Source organism: Crocodylus siamensis, chromosome 11 (genome assembly GCF_052110815.1).
Source record: "Crocodylus siamensis isolate JL-2025a chromosome 11, ASM5211081v1, whole genome shotgun sequence".
Classification (NCBI taxonomy): domain Eukaryota; kingdom Metazoa; phylum Chordata; order Crocodylia; family Crocodylidae; genus Crocodylus; species Crocodylus siamensis.
The window spans coordinates 13248274-13269633 of record NC_143405.1 but is presented as its reverse complement, the minus strand read 5'-3'; the positions used below and the strand labels follow the sequence as shown (position 1 = coordinate 13269633).

Genomic DNA, 21360 nt, shown 5'->3' with positions numbered 1-21360 from the left:
GGCTGAGCTAACTTTTAGTGTGGCCTCTTGGAAGAGGGGAGGAGAGGGGCAGGAGGCAGCAGGAAAGTTAGGAGAAAAGCAGTGCAACAGGGGAGAGATAAAAGCCCCTCCTTTCTCCTTCTGATCCCCGAAGCTGGCAAAACAGAGGCGGACAGCTGCCTGCGGGCTTCAAAAGACACCTTCAACGCAGGGCAGAACAAAAAGAAAATGCTCCTAAGGCTCCAAGAAGGAATCAAAGGCAGAGAGGCAGAAGAGCGGTGTCCCAGGGAAGCAGGGCTTAGTGGCTCACTTGTCTAGTCATGCAATTCCAGAATTACCAGCTAAGTCTCTGTATGATTCCCCTCGAGGCTCAGCAAATTACCTGTGTGCTCCTGCTGGATCCCCGAGCCACATCAATGATACCTCATGGCAGTATTTCCCAGACTGTGGGCCATGCCCCATGTGAAAATCACACAGCTACCAGTCGTGCCCCCCGCCACTTCAACTGCTGATGACTGCCAGCAAATGGAATCAGCTGCAAGGGAAGCGGGGGTGCACGTGTATGCACGTGCATGAGTGCACGCGTGTGCCTTATGACAATAAGCCTACAAACAGAACATGCTCAGGGACCACCTCGTATTCGCATTCCACACACTTCCCAGGCTTGCTGGCCCATGGGCTGCATTTCAGTTTGCTTCTCTTGCATCCACCTCTCCCTTGGGGTTGTTCTTCTTCCCCACGGTGCTGTGTGGGGCAGAAGGAACGTAGACAGACCCATCATTGGGTGGTTCTGAACCTTAGGATGCAAAAGGGTTCAAAACCACCTAATTCCAAATTCACAAATGCCCAGCACAGGTTCAACTTCCAAGCTCTGCCACAAGCTTTGCCTGTGGCCTTGGGTATGTCAGTTAGTTCCCGAATTTGTTTCCCCATTAGTAAACTGAGGATAATAGCATTACCCCCAAGGCTGTGGGGAAAATGCATGCATTAAAGATTGTGAGGCATTAAGATACTATGGTATCTTGAGGTAGGGAGGCCGTAGCATTAGAACTGTGCAAAACTTTTCCAATAGGCTTTTACCAAAAGACGTGCAGATTCAGAATAATCAAGCTTATTGGTAAAGTCTGCCAGACTCACCCTGTCATTTCAGAAAAGGGGGGGAGCATGCAAGCCACCTATAAAAGGGAAGAAAAGGAAAGAAGGAAAAAGAAACGTCACAACATTTTGGTATGTTTTAAACCATTTTTTGTTTCAAAATGTATCTAAGTTGAATTTGTTTTAAAAAAAAGAAGGCTAAATACAGAATGAAGGGCCTGACTGTTTGTGTTGGCAGGAAAAGTGTGTATGTGTGGGTGCAGATGGGGGTGTGCACACGCATGGGCGACTCAGCTGGGGAAAAAAAGCAGAACAAAAAATTCACGGTTCAAGGAGGTCTACTTATAACAGCCTTAAAGAACATCTTTGCTGTCCTTTATTCTCAATGAAGGGACAAGGACAAACTAGGCACAGATGGTTTCTAAGCTCTAGCATCAAATCAACAAACCCCTTAATAAAGAACAATTAAAAGAGAATCAAGTCAAAAGCATGCAGCCATCTCAGTTATAGGAAAGGCTGCATTTGGAAGTAGGATACAGGAATCTGCCTGACAAAAACCAGGTTCACTGAGAAAACTCCTACTCCTGGATGCATGCAGACGGAGACAGACAAGGCTTTGCCAACACACTGTACTCTGCAACACATCAACGCCTGCCATGCTGGGGATGGAAAGCCAAGGGGGCTACTGGCAGGAACAGGTCCCCAAGGGAAACATTTGACCTAACTGCAATGCTCTTTTCTTCCTCTTCTGGGTCTTTAATTCCCCTCCTGGCTTGTGCAGCAGCAACTTTTGGTAAATTATGGCACAGTGGAGACCTCTAAAGTGCATTAAGATACAGCTCTGATCAACAATAAATTATCTCCAGGGCAGAATGATCTATTAATCACTTATTTATTTTAAAAGGGAAAGGCGCTCATTTAACCTTTTTATTTACCTTTGGCAGTTGAGATAAAAACCATATTTCAGTGCTGGCCTTTATCCACCAAGCAGCTTTAGGCTCAGGGAACAGAGTTCTTCAGGTGCCTATGGTAGATTTCACTTTGATTTGGTTCCTCCGTTCTTTTTTTTTTCCCCTAAGGTATCAAGAAGTTTGTCAACTCCTGTAAGAGCTGTGATGCTTTTAAACATCTGCCCCAGGAGAGGGCACCATACACCCCTCTTTAAATAAAACCAACTCCTGGTTGGTTTTCAGCCCTGTGTTCTAACGACCGTATCATAGTCTTCCTCTGTAGGAGGTGCTGTGCTGTTTCAGCTCAGTTAAAATAGAGGCGTTACTTTCTCTCTTCCTAAAATCGGCCACGTGCCTGAATGCATATTCGACTGAGCATGCATTCAGCTTTCTGCTTTAAGTCACTACCTAGTAAAGAGATGTATTTTATTAAAAGACGGTATCATGGTCTACCCCAGAGCAGGCTCCATTTCTCACCAGAGGCCAAATCTGATAGGAATCACAAATGCCCAGTACAGGAACAAAGCCCGTAGTTTGCGCTATGTCAGGATGCAATGACCTGGAAAGTGCTCTGCATGTGTGTGCATTACACACACGCACACACACTTTAAATAGGTATAAAAGTACAATTGGAAGAGCAACAGATGGAGAATACTCAGCAAGGAGCACTGATTGTGCTACCACCTACATGGATAGCCTGAAAATAGTAGGAGTTGGGTGAACCCAGATGGAGAGGTTGCTCGGATTAGAATAGCAAAGAGCAGACATCCTTCAGATGGACACTGCTAACTGAACTGAGCCAGGGAGTTTTTAGTTTGGCACCTATATTTAAAAAGTCTTTTCTTCTTGAAGTTTACACAACAGGCACAGGGGCCTACAGCATGAACCAAGCGTCACTTAGACTTAGGCCAGGTCCAGACATTATACTTTTACAGGTATAAGCTATGAGAAACTGGTCTATACCCATAACAAAACAGAAGTTTGGCATGTGCAGACTAGTTTAAAAATGACGACACCCAATCTAAGATTTGCACCCCTCCTCAACCAACCAAAGGCGAATATGTGCTCTGTTTGCTAAACACTTGCAGAAAACCATGCAACTTAGAGCGATTCTGCCTCAGGCTTTTTGAATGTCTGTGCCTAGCCGTAGAAAAGTTTCAGTACAACATAATATGGCAGTACACCCAGACTGCCTTCTTCCACACTCCAGCACTGATGCCCTAATTAGCCCATCATTTTTGTTTCGAACTAAGACTACCTACAACAAATTGCCATGGATTAACCCCGGATGACTTTGGCGCTCCTCATCTCCCTTCTTGTTCCTTTGCAGACCAATCATAACAATACCCGGGGGTCCTAGAGCACACGATGCTTTATAAAAGTTCCTCTGTCTTACACCTGGGGAAACAGATATGGAGGGGTGGAGGCCACACGACAGGTTCCTGCCAGAGTGGGAAACAGGCTTCCTTTCTGACTGGTTCAACGGACTAGCCACTTCTACTATACCCATAATGCAACAGAGCCCTCTCTGCAACAAGTACAATTTTGAACTATTTCCTGGCCACCTGGTTGTCTGCCCAGCCTCTGCCTACTTTCAACCATCAGGAAAAGTATCCTTTACTCTATGTGTTCCTCCTGTGCCTATACTCCTAGTATCCTCTCTTTCCTTTTATTTATTAACTCTAACTGTATTTCACTAGACAAATGTGTTTGGGGAGAAAGTTTGTATGAAAAAGGCATTATACAAAATAAAGTTATATTGTACTGTAAATGGAGAGGATTTTTTAAAGTAGATCTTCTCAGCAAAATATGACCTTTCCCAGAGCTGTTAGAAACACTTAGTGCAAAATCAGATTTAACGACAAGCAATAGGCAGTGGTTTAAATGCACTTAGTGTAGGGATGGAAAGAAAGAGAGGCTTATTTGTGATTTGTTTTCATTGGGTTGCACTCTTCCTCTCTCTAAACTCAGGCATTTGGAGTCCTTTGGAGCCTCTCTCCAAAGGAAGAAATCCTTTTGCCATTAGCAGTTCCTGCAGAGAGAGCACTCCAGCTGTAGGACTCTGATGAGGTTAAGCATTAATTAAATCAAACTGCGAGAAAATAATTACACACATGCATCCATCAGGCCAGTGTCACTACCCGGTAACAAAGTTGGATGCAAACTCCATCAGCGGAACTGTCACGCTGTTGTTAAAAGAAAATAAATGCATCCCAAACCGACAATTTCATTTAGGGGGAGGAAAAAAAAAAATCAGATTGCAAAGGATTAATGAGGCGAAGGGTTTGTGTTTGCAATTGGATGTAAAATGCAAACATAGTAAGTTGTGATATCATCATTTAACCTTAATGCCCAATAGCGCTCCAATCGCTAACGTGCCAGAGGAGCAATTAAATGCAAGCCGTAAAAGCAAACGTCCTAAACTGGAAAGGAGCTGAGGGAATGAGTGGAAGTGATCAGTCTAATGTAGCAGCATCATGGACCTTCTGGCCACAAATTTCACCAATGATTAAGAGCGTGAAGAGGGAAGAAGGTTGAAGGGTGCCATGGAGTCCTTGATTTTCAGGGGTGAATGCTCAGTACTTTCTGAAAATTAAGCCGCTAATATATACTGACTTAGGATCACAATACAACAAAGGCACTCTAAGTCACTAGCCCCTTTTGAAGATTGCAGTGTGTAATACACTAAACTAGCATGCAGCTCTCCACTGAACCCACACACATGTGCAATTATGGGAGCAAAGGTTTACAGGGGGCATGCATTGCAAGAAGTTCCACACAAAGACTCCTCCCGACTGCAAGGAAAAAAGAAAACAGCAGAAAAGAAAACAAGTGGAAATGTACTATGCAAGGCCCTTCAAGAGGCTGGGAACTGAAAGGAGATAGATCATTCTGCCTTCCACCAAGCACCTCACAAGCATTAATGAATTGAACACACTTCTGAGAGAGGCATCATCCTCTAGATATTATGACCGAGGGAACTGAGGTTCGGGGGACTAAATCACAGCCAGGAACAGAACTCAGCCACCCAACGTAACCCCAGACTGCATTTTCCATCTCCTACGTTCTCCTTTTAGTTTTTTAATCACCGTGTGGCTCATGTACTGTATTATAGGCAAATGCTATCCTTACTACAGAGGGGGGCTTTCTCTATAGTACAGTCCAACAATCCTTTACCCCGACTAACAAGATACAAGGAACAACAGATTGGGAAATCACAGAATGCAAACAAATCCCCATGTTCTGCCTCTCCACATGGCATTGAGCCAGACCCTTGGGCTAGGGGCAGACACAAACTGGTTTAAGTGATCAGGAACTGGTTTAAACCTGTAACAGAACGTATGTTCAGTGCACATAAACCAGTTTGGAAATGGCTGAACCCGGTTTGAGATAAACCTGGTTGAAGTATCAGACTTAACTGATTTGGGTCAAACCGGTTTATGCAATGTCTGTCTCTTGATGGTTTAAATTAAACCAGACTCCCCCAGCATCCAAGCATGCTCTCTATGCTCTCTGCTCCACAGCAGGGCCGGCCCCACCCCTCTGCCTTATACAGACCTCTCAGCATTAGCTAGCAGACCACATGCTGGCTTCAGTCTGTGCTGTGGCTGACTGGACAAAGGTGGAATCAGCAAGTAGCTGCTAATGTCCCTCTGGTGTTTTCTTAATGGGGTGATAAACACTGAGTTATGGATGAAAAACACTACATCATCAATTCCCTTCTGGGGCTGGTCAGAATGGGGGGTGGGGACCTCTTCCTAATCAGAGCATCCTTCACAGGGCCTAGCCATGCCCCCCTGAGCTCAGCACTGTAAAAGGGACGGGAGGGCTGCTTTAGCAGCCCCCAGCTTCTAGCCTGAGCCACTGCAGGCATGTGCCTTCATTTCTGTGCAGTTACAAACTGATTCAGCCTAGCCAGGTTAGACTAACCTGCAAAGATTGAATCAATTCAGGCTCAGGCTTTTTGAATGTGTGCCCCTAGCCTTGACGTTTGGACACCCACAAATCCACAAGGATCACATGCATTTCTGCCAGCTTATAACAGTAGGTAGGATGTTGCTTCCAGTCTACTGCAATCCTAAGCAGAAGTTAAATTCCTGCTCATAAGAACACCCAGTGCCTTAGTGAACCCTTCCCCCTTTTCCTTTCTACAATCATCTGCCATAACTACCAACTTGGGATGTTTGCTTCTAAAGCCAAGATAGGAACTTGTGAGGACCTGCTTGGTGTGGCTGGGCCAGACAAAGCCTGCTGCTGAAATAAGACACACAACGTATTTCAGATGCACACCCAAAACTCCCTGAAGGAGACAGACACTTTCAGGAAAGCAAAATACTATGAAAGCATGTCAGGGAAGATTTATAGACAGGCAGCTGTGCACACTGGTTCCAAAGCAATCCTATTTCGCTAGCTGGGTGAAGCCAGGGTGCACAGAGCTAATGAGAGAGAGAAGCCCTGAGCCAGACAATATCCTCTACAGAATATTAAGCTGGGTGGTAGAAGATGCTATCTTTCTGATAAAACGTAAAATTAGGGCCCCGGCCATACATGGCCATAGTGGCTTTCATGTGAGTAAGGCTTTAATGGCTCAGGGCCTTCTCAGCAAAGAAATGCCTGGGTTCCCCAAGGAACTTTCCTTAAGACCTTCCTGTCAGAAGCAGCACAAGTGGGTTGTGAAACAGAGGAACAAAGTGAAAAGGTTAACTTCGATCTGGTATTAGAATCCCAACACTCATCTCAAGCCAAAATCACAAGCACATTCAACCTGCTAGTCTTCATCACGCCACGGCAATTGCATCCAGAAGGCCAAAACTGAGTGTAGATGCTACATGGGGAGGAAGGGTTTAACGGTTCAATAGAGAAGCTTTCCTTCCTTTAAGCAGGCCATGAATGCAAGCGTCCAGAAAGTTGCAGATTAGCACCCTCTGGATGCTTCCTTCACATTACAAAGTAGGTCTAACTGGTCCAACAGTCAATTTTCAAGAATGGCATGTACCAGTCAGGGAAGGGAGCTTATTGATTAGAGCAGGGTCATAGGGGTGTTCATGAAGCAAAAAGGGATGCAGTTAGGAAAAGGATATGTTAGGCTGAAAAAAGGGAAGATCTGCCTCAAAGGCAGGCTCTGTAAGTCTTCAGAGACATAGCATAGTGACCCCAGCTAAATCAAAGAAAAACTTCAGAAAGTAGCAGAAACCTGCGACACTGTCAACAAAGCAGCCCAGCCAGAAGATCTGGATTTGCAGCTCTTATTCCTGTCCTAAGGGCTGCTGGGAAAAGCAGCTTAGGTTTCATTTCAGGGGTCTGGGTAACTCTTCATGCTTGTTGACTGACACCCCCCCACCCGGTCAACCCAAATGAGATGCTGGAAAGACTGTATCTAGCTTTGTTCTACAGCGAGCAAACTCATCCCTTTAATAAGAAGAAAGGTCTCCTGCAGGGGCTTGGAAGTGGATAGAAAGTAATGTGGACGATAAGGAGCAGGGAAGGGAAAACAGCATAAGTATCCCTGCGTGACCCCAAAAAACACCCATTTTATCCTTACACCAAAATGCATATCTACATATTTGAATAACTGCAACAAAATAAACCAAATAATTTAAACCAGTTAAAGAGTCAGAACATTTTTTCCACACTAAGTGAATAATTTATGGCCAGAGCTATAATAAAAAAGCCCTCTCCAGACCTGTATTGTAAGAAAATGTATCCAGAATGAAAGATCACATTTCAGACTCATAAATAAATGAAAAATAAAACCAACTGTAAACAGAGAAGGAAAACAGTTCTCCCCTGGTTTTCCAGCTCTGCCACAGAAAGACTTGCACTGTGCTGGGCATGAGCATGCAGTGTGCTGTGGCTGGAGGTCTCATCCAGGCCTGCTCCAGGGAAGGTTTTCTTGTGGGATGATGCCATGCCACTTCTACACGACTATCAGCAGGGTACAGACTCTAGACCTTCAGCACTGAGCCATATATATCTACTGGTTGTGATAAAGGAGCAGCCCCTTTAGACAGCAGGAATGGTAGACTGCAATCCTATGATGCCTACCCATGAGAGGGAGACATGAATCAAAGCTTTTTTTTGTTACAGAGACACTAGACAGCAGAGGCAGAGTTTCCATGGGCACTAGAGAGTCAAAGAAACCCACAATACCCTCAATAAAGAATTTCCTTCTTAGTCATTATAGAGCAGACTCGTCTTCTCTCTCACACTACAGATAGACGCAGTTTGAGAAAGAACGCTGCTCAGTGTTGTACTGCACACAGGAGCCTTAAGGCTAGGTAGGAAGCAAAGGCTTTGAAAAGAGCAAAGGGAAGAGACATGTTGGGGTCTTAGAGATCAGCATAGAAACTAAGCCCTGAACCACTGTGGTCCACATTTTTTTTTTAATTTAATTTGTATCGGAGGCCAAATTAGCCAAAACTAATTCCAAATCCAAGAGTCCAGAACCAGAAGTGGCTCTCCTACCAGCAAACGTCCTTCACTCACACCTGGGGCTTCAGATGTTTCCAAAACCTTTGGCAGGCATCCGACTTGCAGGCCCAAGCCCAAAGGCTTGGGGTTTGGACGCCCCTGAGTTTTGCTTGCCCTTAGCCATAAGGCCCTCGGAGCAAGCAAGGGAAGAGACTCTCATTTCCATAAACTGAGTTTAAAGCTGCTGCACCTTGGCAGGTACTGAACTATGACAGAAGAGCAGTTCTCCTGCTAAGCGGTTCAGGAAAACTGCCTTCTTGGACACAGATACATGGTATTTCCCCTGCCAGGTTAAGAAGCCACTATGCTTGATATGAGCCTTCAAGAGGCCACAACTAGTTGTTAAGAACAGAAATAGGCTTCAAAATCTCCAACATGGTTTGCAGAATGGGAAAACTGTACCCCAGCTTCACTTTACCTATTTCATGGGAAGGCACTGCAAGCAAATCTAAGACCTAAATGCATCCAAGGTCAACTGAAAGTGGAGGGAGATTCCTTCTCTATTAACTACTACATGAGCACTCTGCTTTTTAGAGCTGGCCCTTTACCTGACCTGGGAAAGCAGGGAACTTCTAGGTGCAACCCAAGCCTATTAGCATGGTGAAAGAGTGTGCCCACCTGCCAGGAGGGCAAGGTTGTATTTATACAGTTCAGAAGCAGGAAGGGATTTTATAATTTTAGTAAACGTCCATGGACATGAGAGGCCAGCTGATAGCCCACCATGTTGCACTTCAGCAATACTCTACCACTGGATTACGACTAGCTCTATGCGGACCATATGAATGGTGCTCCACAAGCCACCACAATACAGCCATGCCAATGAAGAACAGCATCTCCTACATTAAGCATAAATCTACCAGTATGGGGGATCTATGAATCCGATCACAGTCTAATCAGGACATGCAACAGCTGGGTAAAAAAAAAAAAAAAGAAAGAAAAGAAAAGGAAAACAATTGCCACAAAGCAACCTATGCTTTCAAGCTGTATCTCATTGGGTTATAAAACCAGATCAACATGCTGGATTGCACTGCCAATTCTCGCATGCTGGACTGCACTGCCAATTTTTGCATTATAATTCTTGTTATAAAAATAAATAAATAAAAATTGTTTCCCCGCTTTGGCTAAGTCATCATCCAGTCCAATCTGCTCTAGTGCAGGTAAGAGGTGTGAGCCTATATTCCCCAACTCCATTCTGAAGAGCTCTTATTTATAGATGTCAAAACCCAGCAAGCTTGCAACAAGGAGAAACTCCAGTGATGTGATCAAAGATTCAATTCTGCTTCCAGAATGGAAGATTTGCATAGAAACCCAAATTCATTTACATGAAACTTATTACTCAGGAGAGGGCAAGTATCCAGGGATGAAAATTTAAAGGAATAAAAGGGCTCAGTCCTGAAAGGTGCTAGGTGCCCTCTGGTTCCATCCAGCTCTAGTGGAAAAGCGTAACATGAACCTAAAAGTACTGTGCCAAGAACTTCCCTAACTGAGATCAAGCTGAAATATTATTAACTCTCCTTGCCCCATCCAAAATGTATGATGTTGTCCAAAAAGTAAAACATCAGGACAATTTTTGTTCCAACCAGAGAATGACTTTAGGGCACCAATTAGCTACTGTCTTCTGCATGGTCAATTGAGAACCAGAGTCTTTTTGCTTATGAAGCCACTCTGGTTATGCTACTGGGCTGTGCATTAGCCTCTACAAAGCAATGTCCCCTGTATCCATGAGCCGTTCAGAGGTGTGAGAAGGGGAGGGGAGACGATGACATGGTGAAGGATGGACTCTTACCTCGGGGCCTGCTCCTGCGTTTCCGTCTCCCCACCGACGTGCTGCGCAACGCTGGCTGGAGCTGGCCAATCTCAATGGGCGTGTTAGTGCGGAAACTCTCTTTGAACTTTTGCATCAGGGACTCCACTGTCTCCTGCGTCACCTCGGTGGCTGAAACGTGGGCAAGCGGAATGAAGGTTAAAAGATGTGCGGACACCAAGCACCGCAAAATATCCTAGACTGGGCCAGCCACTGGAGCACTTACTCCCCTAGGCAGCCTTGCACTGTGTCAGGGCAAGGGCATGACGTGCCATTACAAGGCCCAAGGGGTTGCTATGCTTCAGCCAGGGAGCTGGCACTTTCCAAGGCTTGCAAGAAGTATGGAATTGAAATGAATTAAGCTGCACTTCTGAGAAAATCTGACCATGAGCATAGACACTTTTGGTCACTTGTAGCATTCACTCCAAACATAAATCTGCAACAGGAGTTTAAAATAAGACATACACTCTAGCAGAGGCTCCTGGCAGCAATGCACTTAACTTCAGCACACCATTGACAGCTCCAGAGAGCATATCTTCTGGAGAAGGTGGCATATGCTCACCCTCTTCTGCAGGCCTGAGCAGCAACCTCAAAAGTTGCCCTCATCTCCCTCTGACCAGGTGCTTTGGAAAGGCTGTTGCCGCTTTCAGTGCTAATGCTTCAGAGTCTCAGCACTATCCTGAGCACAACGACTGAACCATACCTACCTCAGATGGGAGAGGCTGAAGAAGTCTCCCTCTGCTGCCTTCCCTCTTATGCCCAGGACAAAGTGGTCATGAAACCACCTTAAGTGTGTAAGTGTCCTCAGTGCTGTTCCATACCCTGAACTCTCCTAGCACCAGTCACTGATGGGACAGCTGCAGGAAACCCAAAAGGGGACTGCACTTGCCCAGGCTGAGCCCAAAGGCTTGCAGGCTTTTTGGAAAGACCTGGGCCTGTCAGCAAGGTCTGGGAGTTAGTTACAGACTTGCAAGACCATGGATGCTCACAGCTTCCATACTCCAACCTCACAAAGTACATGCAGCAACCCAGGCTGCTAAACTCTGGACATCCCTACTGGATGGCATGGAGGAACAAAAGCTTCCCAAACCTAGCAGTGTGTCTACGCTTACACTTAAGCAGAACACAGCATCCTCCATCAAGCACTGGATGTCTTCAACCCTACATTACATCTGCAATAAGTGAGAACTGAGCTCAGAAATTGAGGCCCTTTAATGCCCCAGGCCAGGAAGTCAAGTCTCAATTTTTAAATGATCCTACCCATTCTCCACAGGTGGCCACCGAAGAGCAGTGGGAGGGGGGGCAGTGGAATGACTGCCACATCATGCACAGAGCACCTCAGGAGAGAAGCATGCAAGGAAACAATGAACATACAAAGTACAGTTAACTTCAATACCCACCAGGCCCTGGCTGGAAGGGTCACGAGAGTCAGTCTGGTTTTGCCAGGGTAGGCGTTCCCTATTTTTTCCTTACATAGGCTTCCTGACAGACCACTGGCCTCTGCTCCAGTGCCACTCTGCATTTCACAAAAACGTCACAGAATTTGTTCAAGCCACCCATGTACCCCCTGGCTTTTGCCAGGCTTGGAGCTGGCAGATAGCATAAACCCTAGAAATAAACTGTCCATGTAAAGCTCACATACAGGAATCATCCCTTGCTAAGCAGTTTGACTCCCTCTTCCCTCCTTTTGCACATTGGTTTTACTACTGCAACTTCCCATCTGCTGGGCTGCTGTGCACACGTTCATGGCTGGCAACCCTTACTGAAACTTTGTCTCCCACTTCAGCTCTTTCTTTAATCATTCCCTGGTGCTGGGTTCTCCCATTTGGCTACCACATACTATTCCTTCTCTCTTGTACTACTCCTCTCACTTTGGAACTGGGCTCTCAGTGTGCCCACCACATGGCATGTGCCAAGTTTATTGCTAGGCAGTGGGGCTATTTAAGCTTCACCTACACCAGCTCTGCCCATCACACCTCCATTCCGGCCTGAAACACCCCTTTAACTCCCTCTTTACCACACAGCTGTGCTAATCGCCCGCATTTCTGCAATCAGCCACTTCGTAGCCCTGGTTTTCCCTCTGCAAGGAAGCTGTCAGTCATGCTTAAATCAGCCGTACTGTGCAGCGGGTTTGCATTGTGGACGAATGTCATTTAGGAAAGTGGCTTGGTTAAGCTCATTCGGGCTACTGACTTAGCCAGAGTCCATACTGGGCAGTCAGGATTAAAAGGCTAATGCATTCACTCACTGCACCCCCCCAGGCCCAGAGATGCATTAGATACGTGTTTTAACTGAAGATACTCAGGTCCCTGGTGAGCCTGGGATCTACAACAGCTACAGACTACAGACTCTAATTCTCTTGCCAGCATGGGGCAGGCTCCATTTGAACAGGAAATAGGAGGGTGACCATGCAGGACGGAGGAGCCTCTAAGCCTAGATGAGAATTTAACTTAAATGCCGAGACTCCCATGGAGACAGAGACGGCATTAAAATTAGTTGTGCAGGGGGTACCGGGGAGGGCAATGAGGCGGCCTGTGGCATTAGTTTCAGGTTCTTTCCCTGCGTGCAATGTGATCTACCTAATCCAGCCTGTGCCACGAATCCTTCACCCTACACGTGCCTGCACAAGCGACCACAAACAACTCCGTCAAGCAGCAGAGTGCAATTACGAGGGAAGCAGGAGCTGATAGTGGAGGAAGGGAAGGGCAGCGGGGAAGGTCAAGAGAAACCAGGGAAGAACTGGAAGCAAATGAGCAGGAAAGCAAGACATGCAGGTAGGCACTGTCATTCCAGTCCAGTCCAGTGTGGTGACAGGCTGCTCTCTCCTGTGTGCTGATATCATCAGGGCCTGCTTCACCCTCCCTTTGCTGGCAGTGTAATTTCACACTCCGCGAGCCGCTGCCAGAACTATAGATGTCCCTAATACCATTAGGCTGCTGGACATGTCGATGATTCCCCGTTCCTTTGAAGGGGTTTCACCAGCACCGGAGATAATGCACCTGAAACTTCCAAATACTAATTTCTAAAGCACTCCTGTTACAGTGCAAGCTTATCAGTGCAGACAGACCCATCTCCACGACAGGCTGGTATTCAGTAGGCAGAAGCTGCAGTGTCTTGAAGGGACACAGGATTTCCAACTAGGAGCAAGCAGCTCCAGCATTACACCTCCTAGATATATTGCTCTGGACAGAAAGAAACCTGCTGCAGGACAAAGCTGAGATGTTAGAACAATCAACGAGCCACACACTTATATATGCCCTTCCTTTGCTATAACTCCCAAGATCTGTGTTTTGAGTACTGTGAGCACTGGGCCAAACTGGGCATAACTATGCTCGGGTGACGTTGCAAACCTAGTGCACACCAACCCCATAACATACCACAGAGAAACCTTATTTAGAAGGGCCCATTCTCCAAAAGGAGCCACAGACGCTTGTCACAATCCTAGTTCTGCCCAAAGGATCTCCTTTCTTACCCAGTGCATCAAGTCCCTAGCATACTCCCAAGCAGAGAGGGTGCCTGAGACTAACAAATTCAAGCAAAACCTCAAAGCATCTCTCGTGTCTTTCAAAGGAACTTTTTACTGCCTCTAGTGTCAGTCTCAGCACATGTCTGTAGGCATGGGTGTTAAAATGTGGCCTCAGGTCCCTTTCTTGGACAGTTCAGAGAGTTTAGATGAAGGAGGGACACCTCCCCCTTTCCATAACAAGCATCCTGAAAACTGCAGGATCCCACTGCCAGCAGTACTGATCAGCTGTGATGTGCTTCACCTGTTCCTTCTCCCACCCTCAGTCCAAGCAAGGGCATCAGAGAGAGCAGCTGGCCAAGGAGTTTGGTTCAGCAATGCACCACTGGCTGTTGGAGTGGTCGAGGATTAATTTCACTGCTGGTGTAAGTGGACACAACTCAGCAGAACTTAAGAGAGCATCTGGCCTGAGAGATCAGGGATCACCAGCTACAGCATGTGCATATTAGCCTGAAGCAAGGCAGCATCCTCCAAGAAAAACTGGTAGGAAAGTCTTCAAGCTGTGCATCACAATACAGTGCTGCATCAAATGCACAACAGCACAGCCTCTAAGAGCAATGGACCAATATGATAAGGAGCCCAGACCGGCTCCCTATGAGTCTGCTGCTGCCTATATAGGTAGAGGAAGACACTACATTGATGCACAGGCCATGGTGCCTGTGACCGGGAGGGACAGTCTGGTGCTTTTGGAGGTACCAGTTCTTTACTCCAAGTTCTCACCTCCTCTTGCAGCTGTGCAGGGACAGAGCTTGTTGTAGCAGGGCCTACCTGTGAACAGATGGCAATTTATTTGAACCTTGGGGCTGTGTAATATATAACATGCGCAAGTACGTACAGTGATCTTAAGAGCTGTGTGGCTGAAGCTTATTTACTGAGAGGCCAGGCAAGAGTACAGAGGGAGGAGGAGGGGATTGGGGGGTGGATTTTCACCTAGCTAAGAAATGTCCAAGTCATGACCCTCTCACGTCCCTTGTTCAGTTGACAGGCATCATTAGTGAGACTATGATTGTGCCCCATCTGGGCACTATACAATCTTGAGGCATCTGTTTGCATCTTTGTCATCACAGTGGATGCCAAGAGCAGGGAAGTGTTAGCCTCACAGGAAGAAAACCCTAGCAGCCACTGGCTACTTGCATGGGCACAAATATTTGCTCCAACCTCCAGGAAAGGGGGAAGAAACCCAGCATGCCTGGAGAGTTCCTCCACTCATCATTGAGATGCAGTCAGGCTCTGCCACTGCTTGTGTGATCTCAACAGCTGGAGTTAGATTTGTGCAGCATGGCAGGAAAAAAAAAAAAAAAGCAGCAAAAACATGATAATCAGGGCTTGCAGAATGGGGATAGTTGTTGACAGTGGACAGAAAAGAAGCAGACAAGAGGATAGTAACACCTAATAATAGAGAGAGAATTAGCAGCCCCTGGGTAAATTGTTCCCCATTTAACAGGAGTCTTGCCAAGTATCCTTTACACCTGCACAGGATAACGGGTTCAAGCTGCACCCTGTCGCAGACGGGTGATGATGTCTGCTGCCCTCTCAGCCACACCAGGGATTGAATCAGAGGCCACCACAGATAAAAGTGTGCATCTCTACCACCTGAGCCAGGCTCTGCAGTCGGCTGGACTCCTGCCCTGTCTCACTGGGACTGAGGACAGCAGTGCATGCTGAGAATGGGTTACACAACAAATGCTGTCCCATGTTATACACTTCACCACCTCAAAGCTGCCAACCATACAGTATGTATAAACTCTGTGAAGACTATTCATATTTCTAGAGCAGGTTTCAGCTGCTCATAAAGAGGAGACAGTTAATGCTAGAGCAGAAGCTAGGCAAACTCCATTAGAATAAGCACTTCTGTTCTGACTTAAAGCACCTGTGCACTTAGCATGTGGACCCCATTCAGGTCCAGCCCCGCGTCTCGACTCTGACCTGCACGACCCATTACTATTTGTGTCCTGCCCCTCTCCCTCAGACAGCTCAGTGTCTGCATCACTAATGTTTAGTCATAAGCCTTTCCTAACCGGATTGCCAACAATCGGTCAAAAGGGAGGTAGCCACAGAATTCAAAATAGCTGTCAACTCACATCAACCCACCAAACTTCAGCTCCAGATTTCAACTACTTTCTACTCCAGGTTTCCAAGGGTAAGGAGGTAGCCCTGGAGAGCTTAGGCCATGCACATCCTTGCCATCACCTGCAATGGTTTAAAGTCTAGCCGAGGCACCCATATTGTGTGACTGTCCTTAGTCCTTAGCAATATAACCACATACACTGCTGAAAACTGGATACATATGATGGTCTAGTGCCCTCTCATATAACAATCTTTGAACAATAAAACTAACTCCTGAGCAGGGCAACTAGTGTCCCTGGAGGCAAATGCAGGTTCTTCAACCTCTGTATATCATCATTCAATCTCCCTCAATGGCAAACTGCTTCCAGTTTTCTGTGCTGGGCTTCCTAAAATAAGTTCAGTGGTCCTGCTGTATACTCAAGTCTCTCGATTCCTCCATGAACCAATTTTACTAAGTCTTTATCCTCTTTGGGTTTACCTCGTTTCTACAAAAGCCTCATAGCAAAACATCAGGAACATAGTCTGTGGTTTCTCTCTCAGGCACAGGTTTCAGTAGGGGAAAAAAGTTAATTCTACCCCCCCACAAGTGTCAATAAAATGTAATGAGCTTGGTTTGGTCCTGGGCAAAACAGTAGCATAACTATGATAAGAAATGGCCCAGAATCATCTTCGGCACAATCTCCTTAGCAGACCGGGGACTTGCACAAAAGCTGCATTTGGCTCAACATATTTAACAAACTCCTACCCATATGCAGGATTCATTTGCATCCTTGCAGCCTCAACAGAGTACAGCAGATGTGCTGCATGGGAGAGGCAGGTCTGACCTTCCGTCATTGCTTAACCCAAAGAAAAAAACTGGCTTTACACCTCTCTCTCTTGTGCTGCACCTGCCTCTGGATAGGACTGAGTCCATTAATTGGATGGAAGGAATGTTGCACATTAGTCTTTTATTAATGACAATGTAAATAACCTCTTCTGATTAATGGAAATTATTTGAGCTAGAACCAGACTTGCTGCCTCTGCAGACCCTGTTAGTAAAGCAAAGAGAAGGGTGCCCCCAGGCTCACTCAGTGACAACAGGCCCCTGTAGTTTTCAGGTCCCTCTTTCCAAAGAAACCTGTGTTCCCAGAACACAAATATGTTCAAAAGCCCAAAGCAAAGATCAAGTACCTGCAAAACCACTTTAAACATGCTTTGGGCCATAGGATAGTGGTTATGAAACAAGGTTTGGAGGGGGCAGTACCCAGGCCCCTAGGGAACCCCTTTTTCCAAGCCCTGTAACAGCATCTCCAGCCTTGCCTGGATGCCTTGTGGGCAGCCCCAGAAGACACAAGAGTGCCTGCCATGCTGGATATGGTGGGGCTGTCTTCACCCAGAAGCTGATGGCTCTCCCAGACACAATCAAGCACCTCGCGATGCAGGGGAGGGCAAAATACAGCCTGCAGGCTGGATCTAACCTGCCAACTGATTGTATCCAGGCTGTGGGTGGACAGCCACCAAATCATGGCAATCAGATACCATGTGGTGCTGGGAGGGTGGGCGGGCAGGACTGTTTCTGCTGCACTGGGTGGGACTGCCTCTATCCAGTGCTGGGTGATCACCCTAATCCCCACCCAGAACCTGCCAGCTGGGTCCACACCTGATGCCAGTGTCTGCCCAGGGCTGTTCCCACCATGCCAGGTGGATGGCGGCATAAGCTGTGGATAAGGCTGGCAGGTTTTGGGGTATGCTACAGCTCCAGGTGGAGGGGAAGGGAAGGAGGGAGGGAGACAGGATGGGGATTACGGCATCCTACATCTCTGTACAGAGGCTCTGCAAAGGACATCAAAACTCATTAAGTAGCCCTCAAGCAATATAATTGCCCATCCCCATCTTAGTTCTTCCCCCTTTGGGACCTTGAATGCAAATCCCCAGATTCAACCTGAGACTGCACTGTTACCAAGCATGAGCTGCTGCACTATTCCCAGAATGGATGGGAACAATTGAGAGGCCACGTCCAGAAAGGAGGCTGGTGTTTGGAGAGGGAGAGCAGGGGAAATCTGTTTGGAAAGCTCCCACTGCACCAGAGGGAGGGAACCTCATGCGTGCACTGGGCAAAGCTGAGGACATCAATGCTTGCCAGGCAGAGGCAATTAGGAAGCTGCAGAGCTCTCAGACATTAGGAAAATGCAATCAGTCTAGCAGGGGCGCTGAAGTCAGTGCCCAAAGGCAGCAGACGCAGCCTCAGGGGCAGTACTTGGCCACCTGGTTTCAGCCATCTCTTGAAGTCTACCACCTCACTGCATTGGCACATGCCCCTGTGGATCTGACATGAATGGGAACAGGCTGCTTTAAACAAATGAATGAAGAAAAGCTACTAAGTAGGCATTAATGATTTCACTCCACTAACCTTCCTTTGGGCTTGCTTCAAAAGCGGTGTTAACTAACAGAACGGAAACGTTAGCCAGGATTCCTGGGTCCAAGAATTCATTCTTTCACTGACCATATGAGCTGGGCAAAACACTTTGCATGTCTATGCCTCAATTTTCACTGAGGGCAAAACAGAGCTATAATGTTTGAAGAGATGCCAACTCTAGTCAGTTCACTGTGAATCTAAAAATAGGTGGCATTTTTTCTTAAGGCCTCATTTCCTGAAATCACCAGTTTTTGCTTTGTTGGGGTTTTTTTGTTTTGTTTTTTTTGGTTTTGTTTTTTTTTTGGTTTGGTTTTTTTTTAGTTTATATGCTTGATGGTTGCAGAAGGCATCCTGAACATACAGCTTGGGCAAACTTTACAGGTTCAGAATACAGAAGACACAGAATCTTTTTTTTTTTTTTTTTTTTTTTTTTTAATATTAACGACTTTCAAGGCAATATCTTGATTTTTGGGATGTCTGATTCAAGATTTTTCGATGTTTATGATTAGCAATACTCTGCAAACCTCCATGAGCTATAGAGAAAAGGTGGCATGGTATAATTAAAATCTGGTCAGCTGGACTGTGTTCTGCTGGAATGCTGCTTTGCTGAAATAAAAATGTTTCCTGGTAAGGTGTCAAATTCAATTAAACTTCCAATGGAAATGTGTGGAAGCAATTAGAGTATCTTGTTTCATGCGGGCTTTTATACATACATATTAAATATTTAAATGTTTGTCCATATTTCAATTAAGGTTTTAGATCCATTTGTACATACATTCAATGTAAGATTCATATTGTGGGGACTGGCCTCTCATGGCTTGGGGCTGCCGGCACGCTGCCTCAGTTTCTCTCGAGCCCAGGCAGGCATATGCCACACACCCCAGAGCTTTGGAAGCAAGTCTCCCACCTGTGGGGTCTAATTTATTCAGCTCATTGTGCAAAATGCAAGCCCTTTTAGTCCCCCAGATCCTCCTTCTAGGAGCCCGCCAGGCAGCTAAGGTAAATTTCTTCTCTTAATTCAGGGGCCCGCTGCCCTGCCTTTGGGATCTATTGCATCTCTAGCCCTGGCAAGCCCAGCCCAGGCAACCTCCCTCCTGACCTACTCCTCTGTTGTCTCTCAAACTCACTTTCTGCAGCGACAAGCCACAGACTGCTCCTATAGGCTTCAAACCCAAACTAGGCAGGGGGCTTCCTTTCAGGTCACCTGCCCACTCCCCATATCACTTCCTCCAGAGATGCTCCTGATAACACAAAAGACCCGCGCTGGGCAGCAAGAGGATGGGGATGGTCGACTGACCCATTCAACAGGCTCCCATCCCAGGCCCTTAAAAAGGCACCTGCTTTTGAGAATATCCCACCCACCTGCTCCTACTTGTACATACCAAGCTCCAAAATGCAGTAGCAAAGCCATCACAGGGCACATCACACAGCAAAGCTCCACAGTTTCTCTCAAGCACATGACAAGGGATGCCCCAATGCAGATTCACCCCCACATATTAAGGTCTGGTGCACACAGGGCAAGGCATGCCCAAGAGCAGGACATGATATGGACACATCCTAGAAGCACAGTAGTTTCCAAAACTTCCCTTTTCCCAGGCACAAACTCCTTTCCAGGACTGTCTTTCCCTCTCCCAGTGATTGCTTCCAGCATTTTTCAAACCATCTGCCTTCCTGAGCCATACAGAAAGGATAACTAAAGCCAAAAGAGATGATTTGCAAGGCTAATAGACCTGTACTCCATTGCATATAGATGTGTATGCATTTATAAATCATGAAAAGGTTACACATGAATGATGTTCACACTTGGTTTTATAATTTTTCTATCAAATCCAAACTTTTCATTTTGCTAAGGTTGTTGTGATAGTTCTGATCCAAACTGTTTCAGACATTTTTATTCAGCAAAATAATGTCAGGAGTTTGACTATTTCTACTGATTTGGTGAAGGGGAAACTAAATACATTTCAGACTGTTAGACACTGCCTATGGGATGGAAATTCTATTTTGCAACCAACATTAAAAATCAGTGTTTGCTTTCTGAAGCACTCAAGAAGCTACAGTATTTGTTCTAAAAGGATGAAAGCGGTTAATTTTACAAGTTCCACACTAACTGCATCAGTGACCCTTCTGAAAAAGAGGTCAAGAAACCAGAAATCTTCCAAACAATAACTAATTAGGCCTCCTAGCATGTTGGGAAGTGTCATTATATGCACTTCAGAGCTAGAAAATAAAAAGAACATTAGGAACCAAGTGACTTGCCTAGAGTCGCATAATAGGTCAAATGGCAAAGGAAAAAACCTGATGAAGAATGCCGTTCATTCAAAATCTTCTCAAGCTTTATCCCAACCGTACACTTGGTCCAACAAAAGGTATCATCAAAAAAAACCTTGCCTCAATGCTAAAAACAGAATCCTAGAGTCCCAACCTCCACAGTCCATGTCCAACCAACATACATCTCTGCCTTCTTGCATCTTCAGCGAGAACGCAAAATCTCTGTACAATGATCCCAGCCCACTTTTTGCCATTCTCAGTAGGTCCCTTGAGTAAATGAGTGTGTAGATTTGAGAGATGCTGCAAAGTTGCTAGATACACAGCAAAGTAATCATTAAAAAAACCACAATGAAACAAAACCAACCAAACTTAACCATGTGTTGTAGCAATGTGGAAGATACTGATAGTTTCGGAAGTACTCACATCTCCCACTGTTCCTGTATGAATTAACTGGGTGAGCTTAAAACCTAAATACGATTTGAGATCTTCCCAGCTCTTCTCCGTTTCCCTGTACTCCTTTCCCCAGCCTATCTACCTGATTGATAAGCAACAAGAATCAGAGCAAATCTATGCAGCTTGGAGAAATTATTTGATGTAAATATACTTAGCTCATCACAAAAGCAATATTAGATCCACAGTGCTTTAAAACCTACTGTTGAATCTCTTGTTTTTATTGACACTATCCCCTGCTTTTTAAAAAAAACATTAAAAAGAAAATGCATAAAAACTCATTAATAGATATAGCTGGGTAATTTTAATTGTAAATTCTTTTCAGGGGCAGTGGGGAGAAGAAATAAAAAAAACCCTG

At 45.9% G+C, this 21360-nt stretch overlaps 1 protein-coding gene across 2 annotated transcripts in view; it reads right to left on the bottom strand.

The window, feature by feature from the left end:
• The window catches only part of ASTN2 (astrotactin 2), a 598062-nt gene that overhangs the window by 396435 nt on the left and 180267 nt on the right, over window positions 1-21360 (bottom strand). Inside the window, exon 4 of one of the 2 annotated variants that reach the window (XM_090021411.1) lies at window positions 10282-10431. The exons of the other annotated variant lie outside the window; for it this stretch is intronic. Coding sequence (XP_089877537.1) covers window positions 10282-10431 — 150 coding nt within the window. The remainder of the gene's footprint in view (window positions 1-10281; window positions 10432-21360) is intronic. 2 annotated transcript variants of the gene reach the window in all.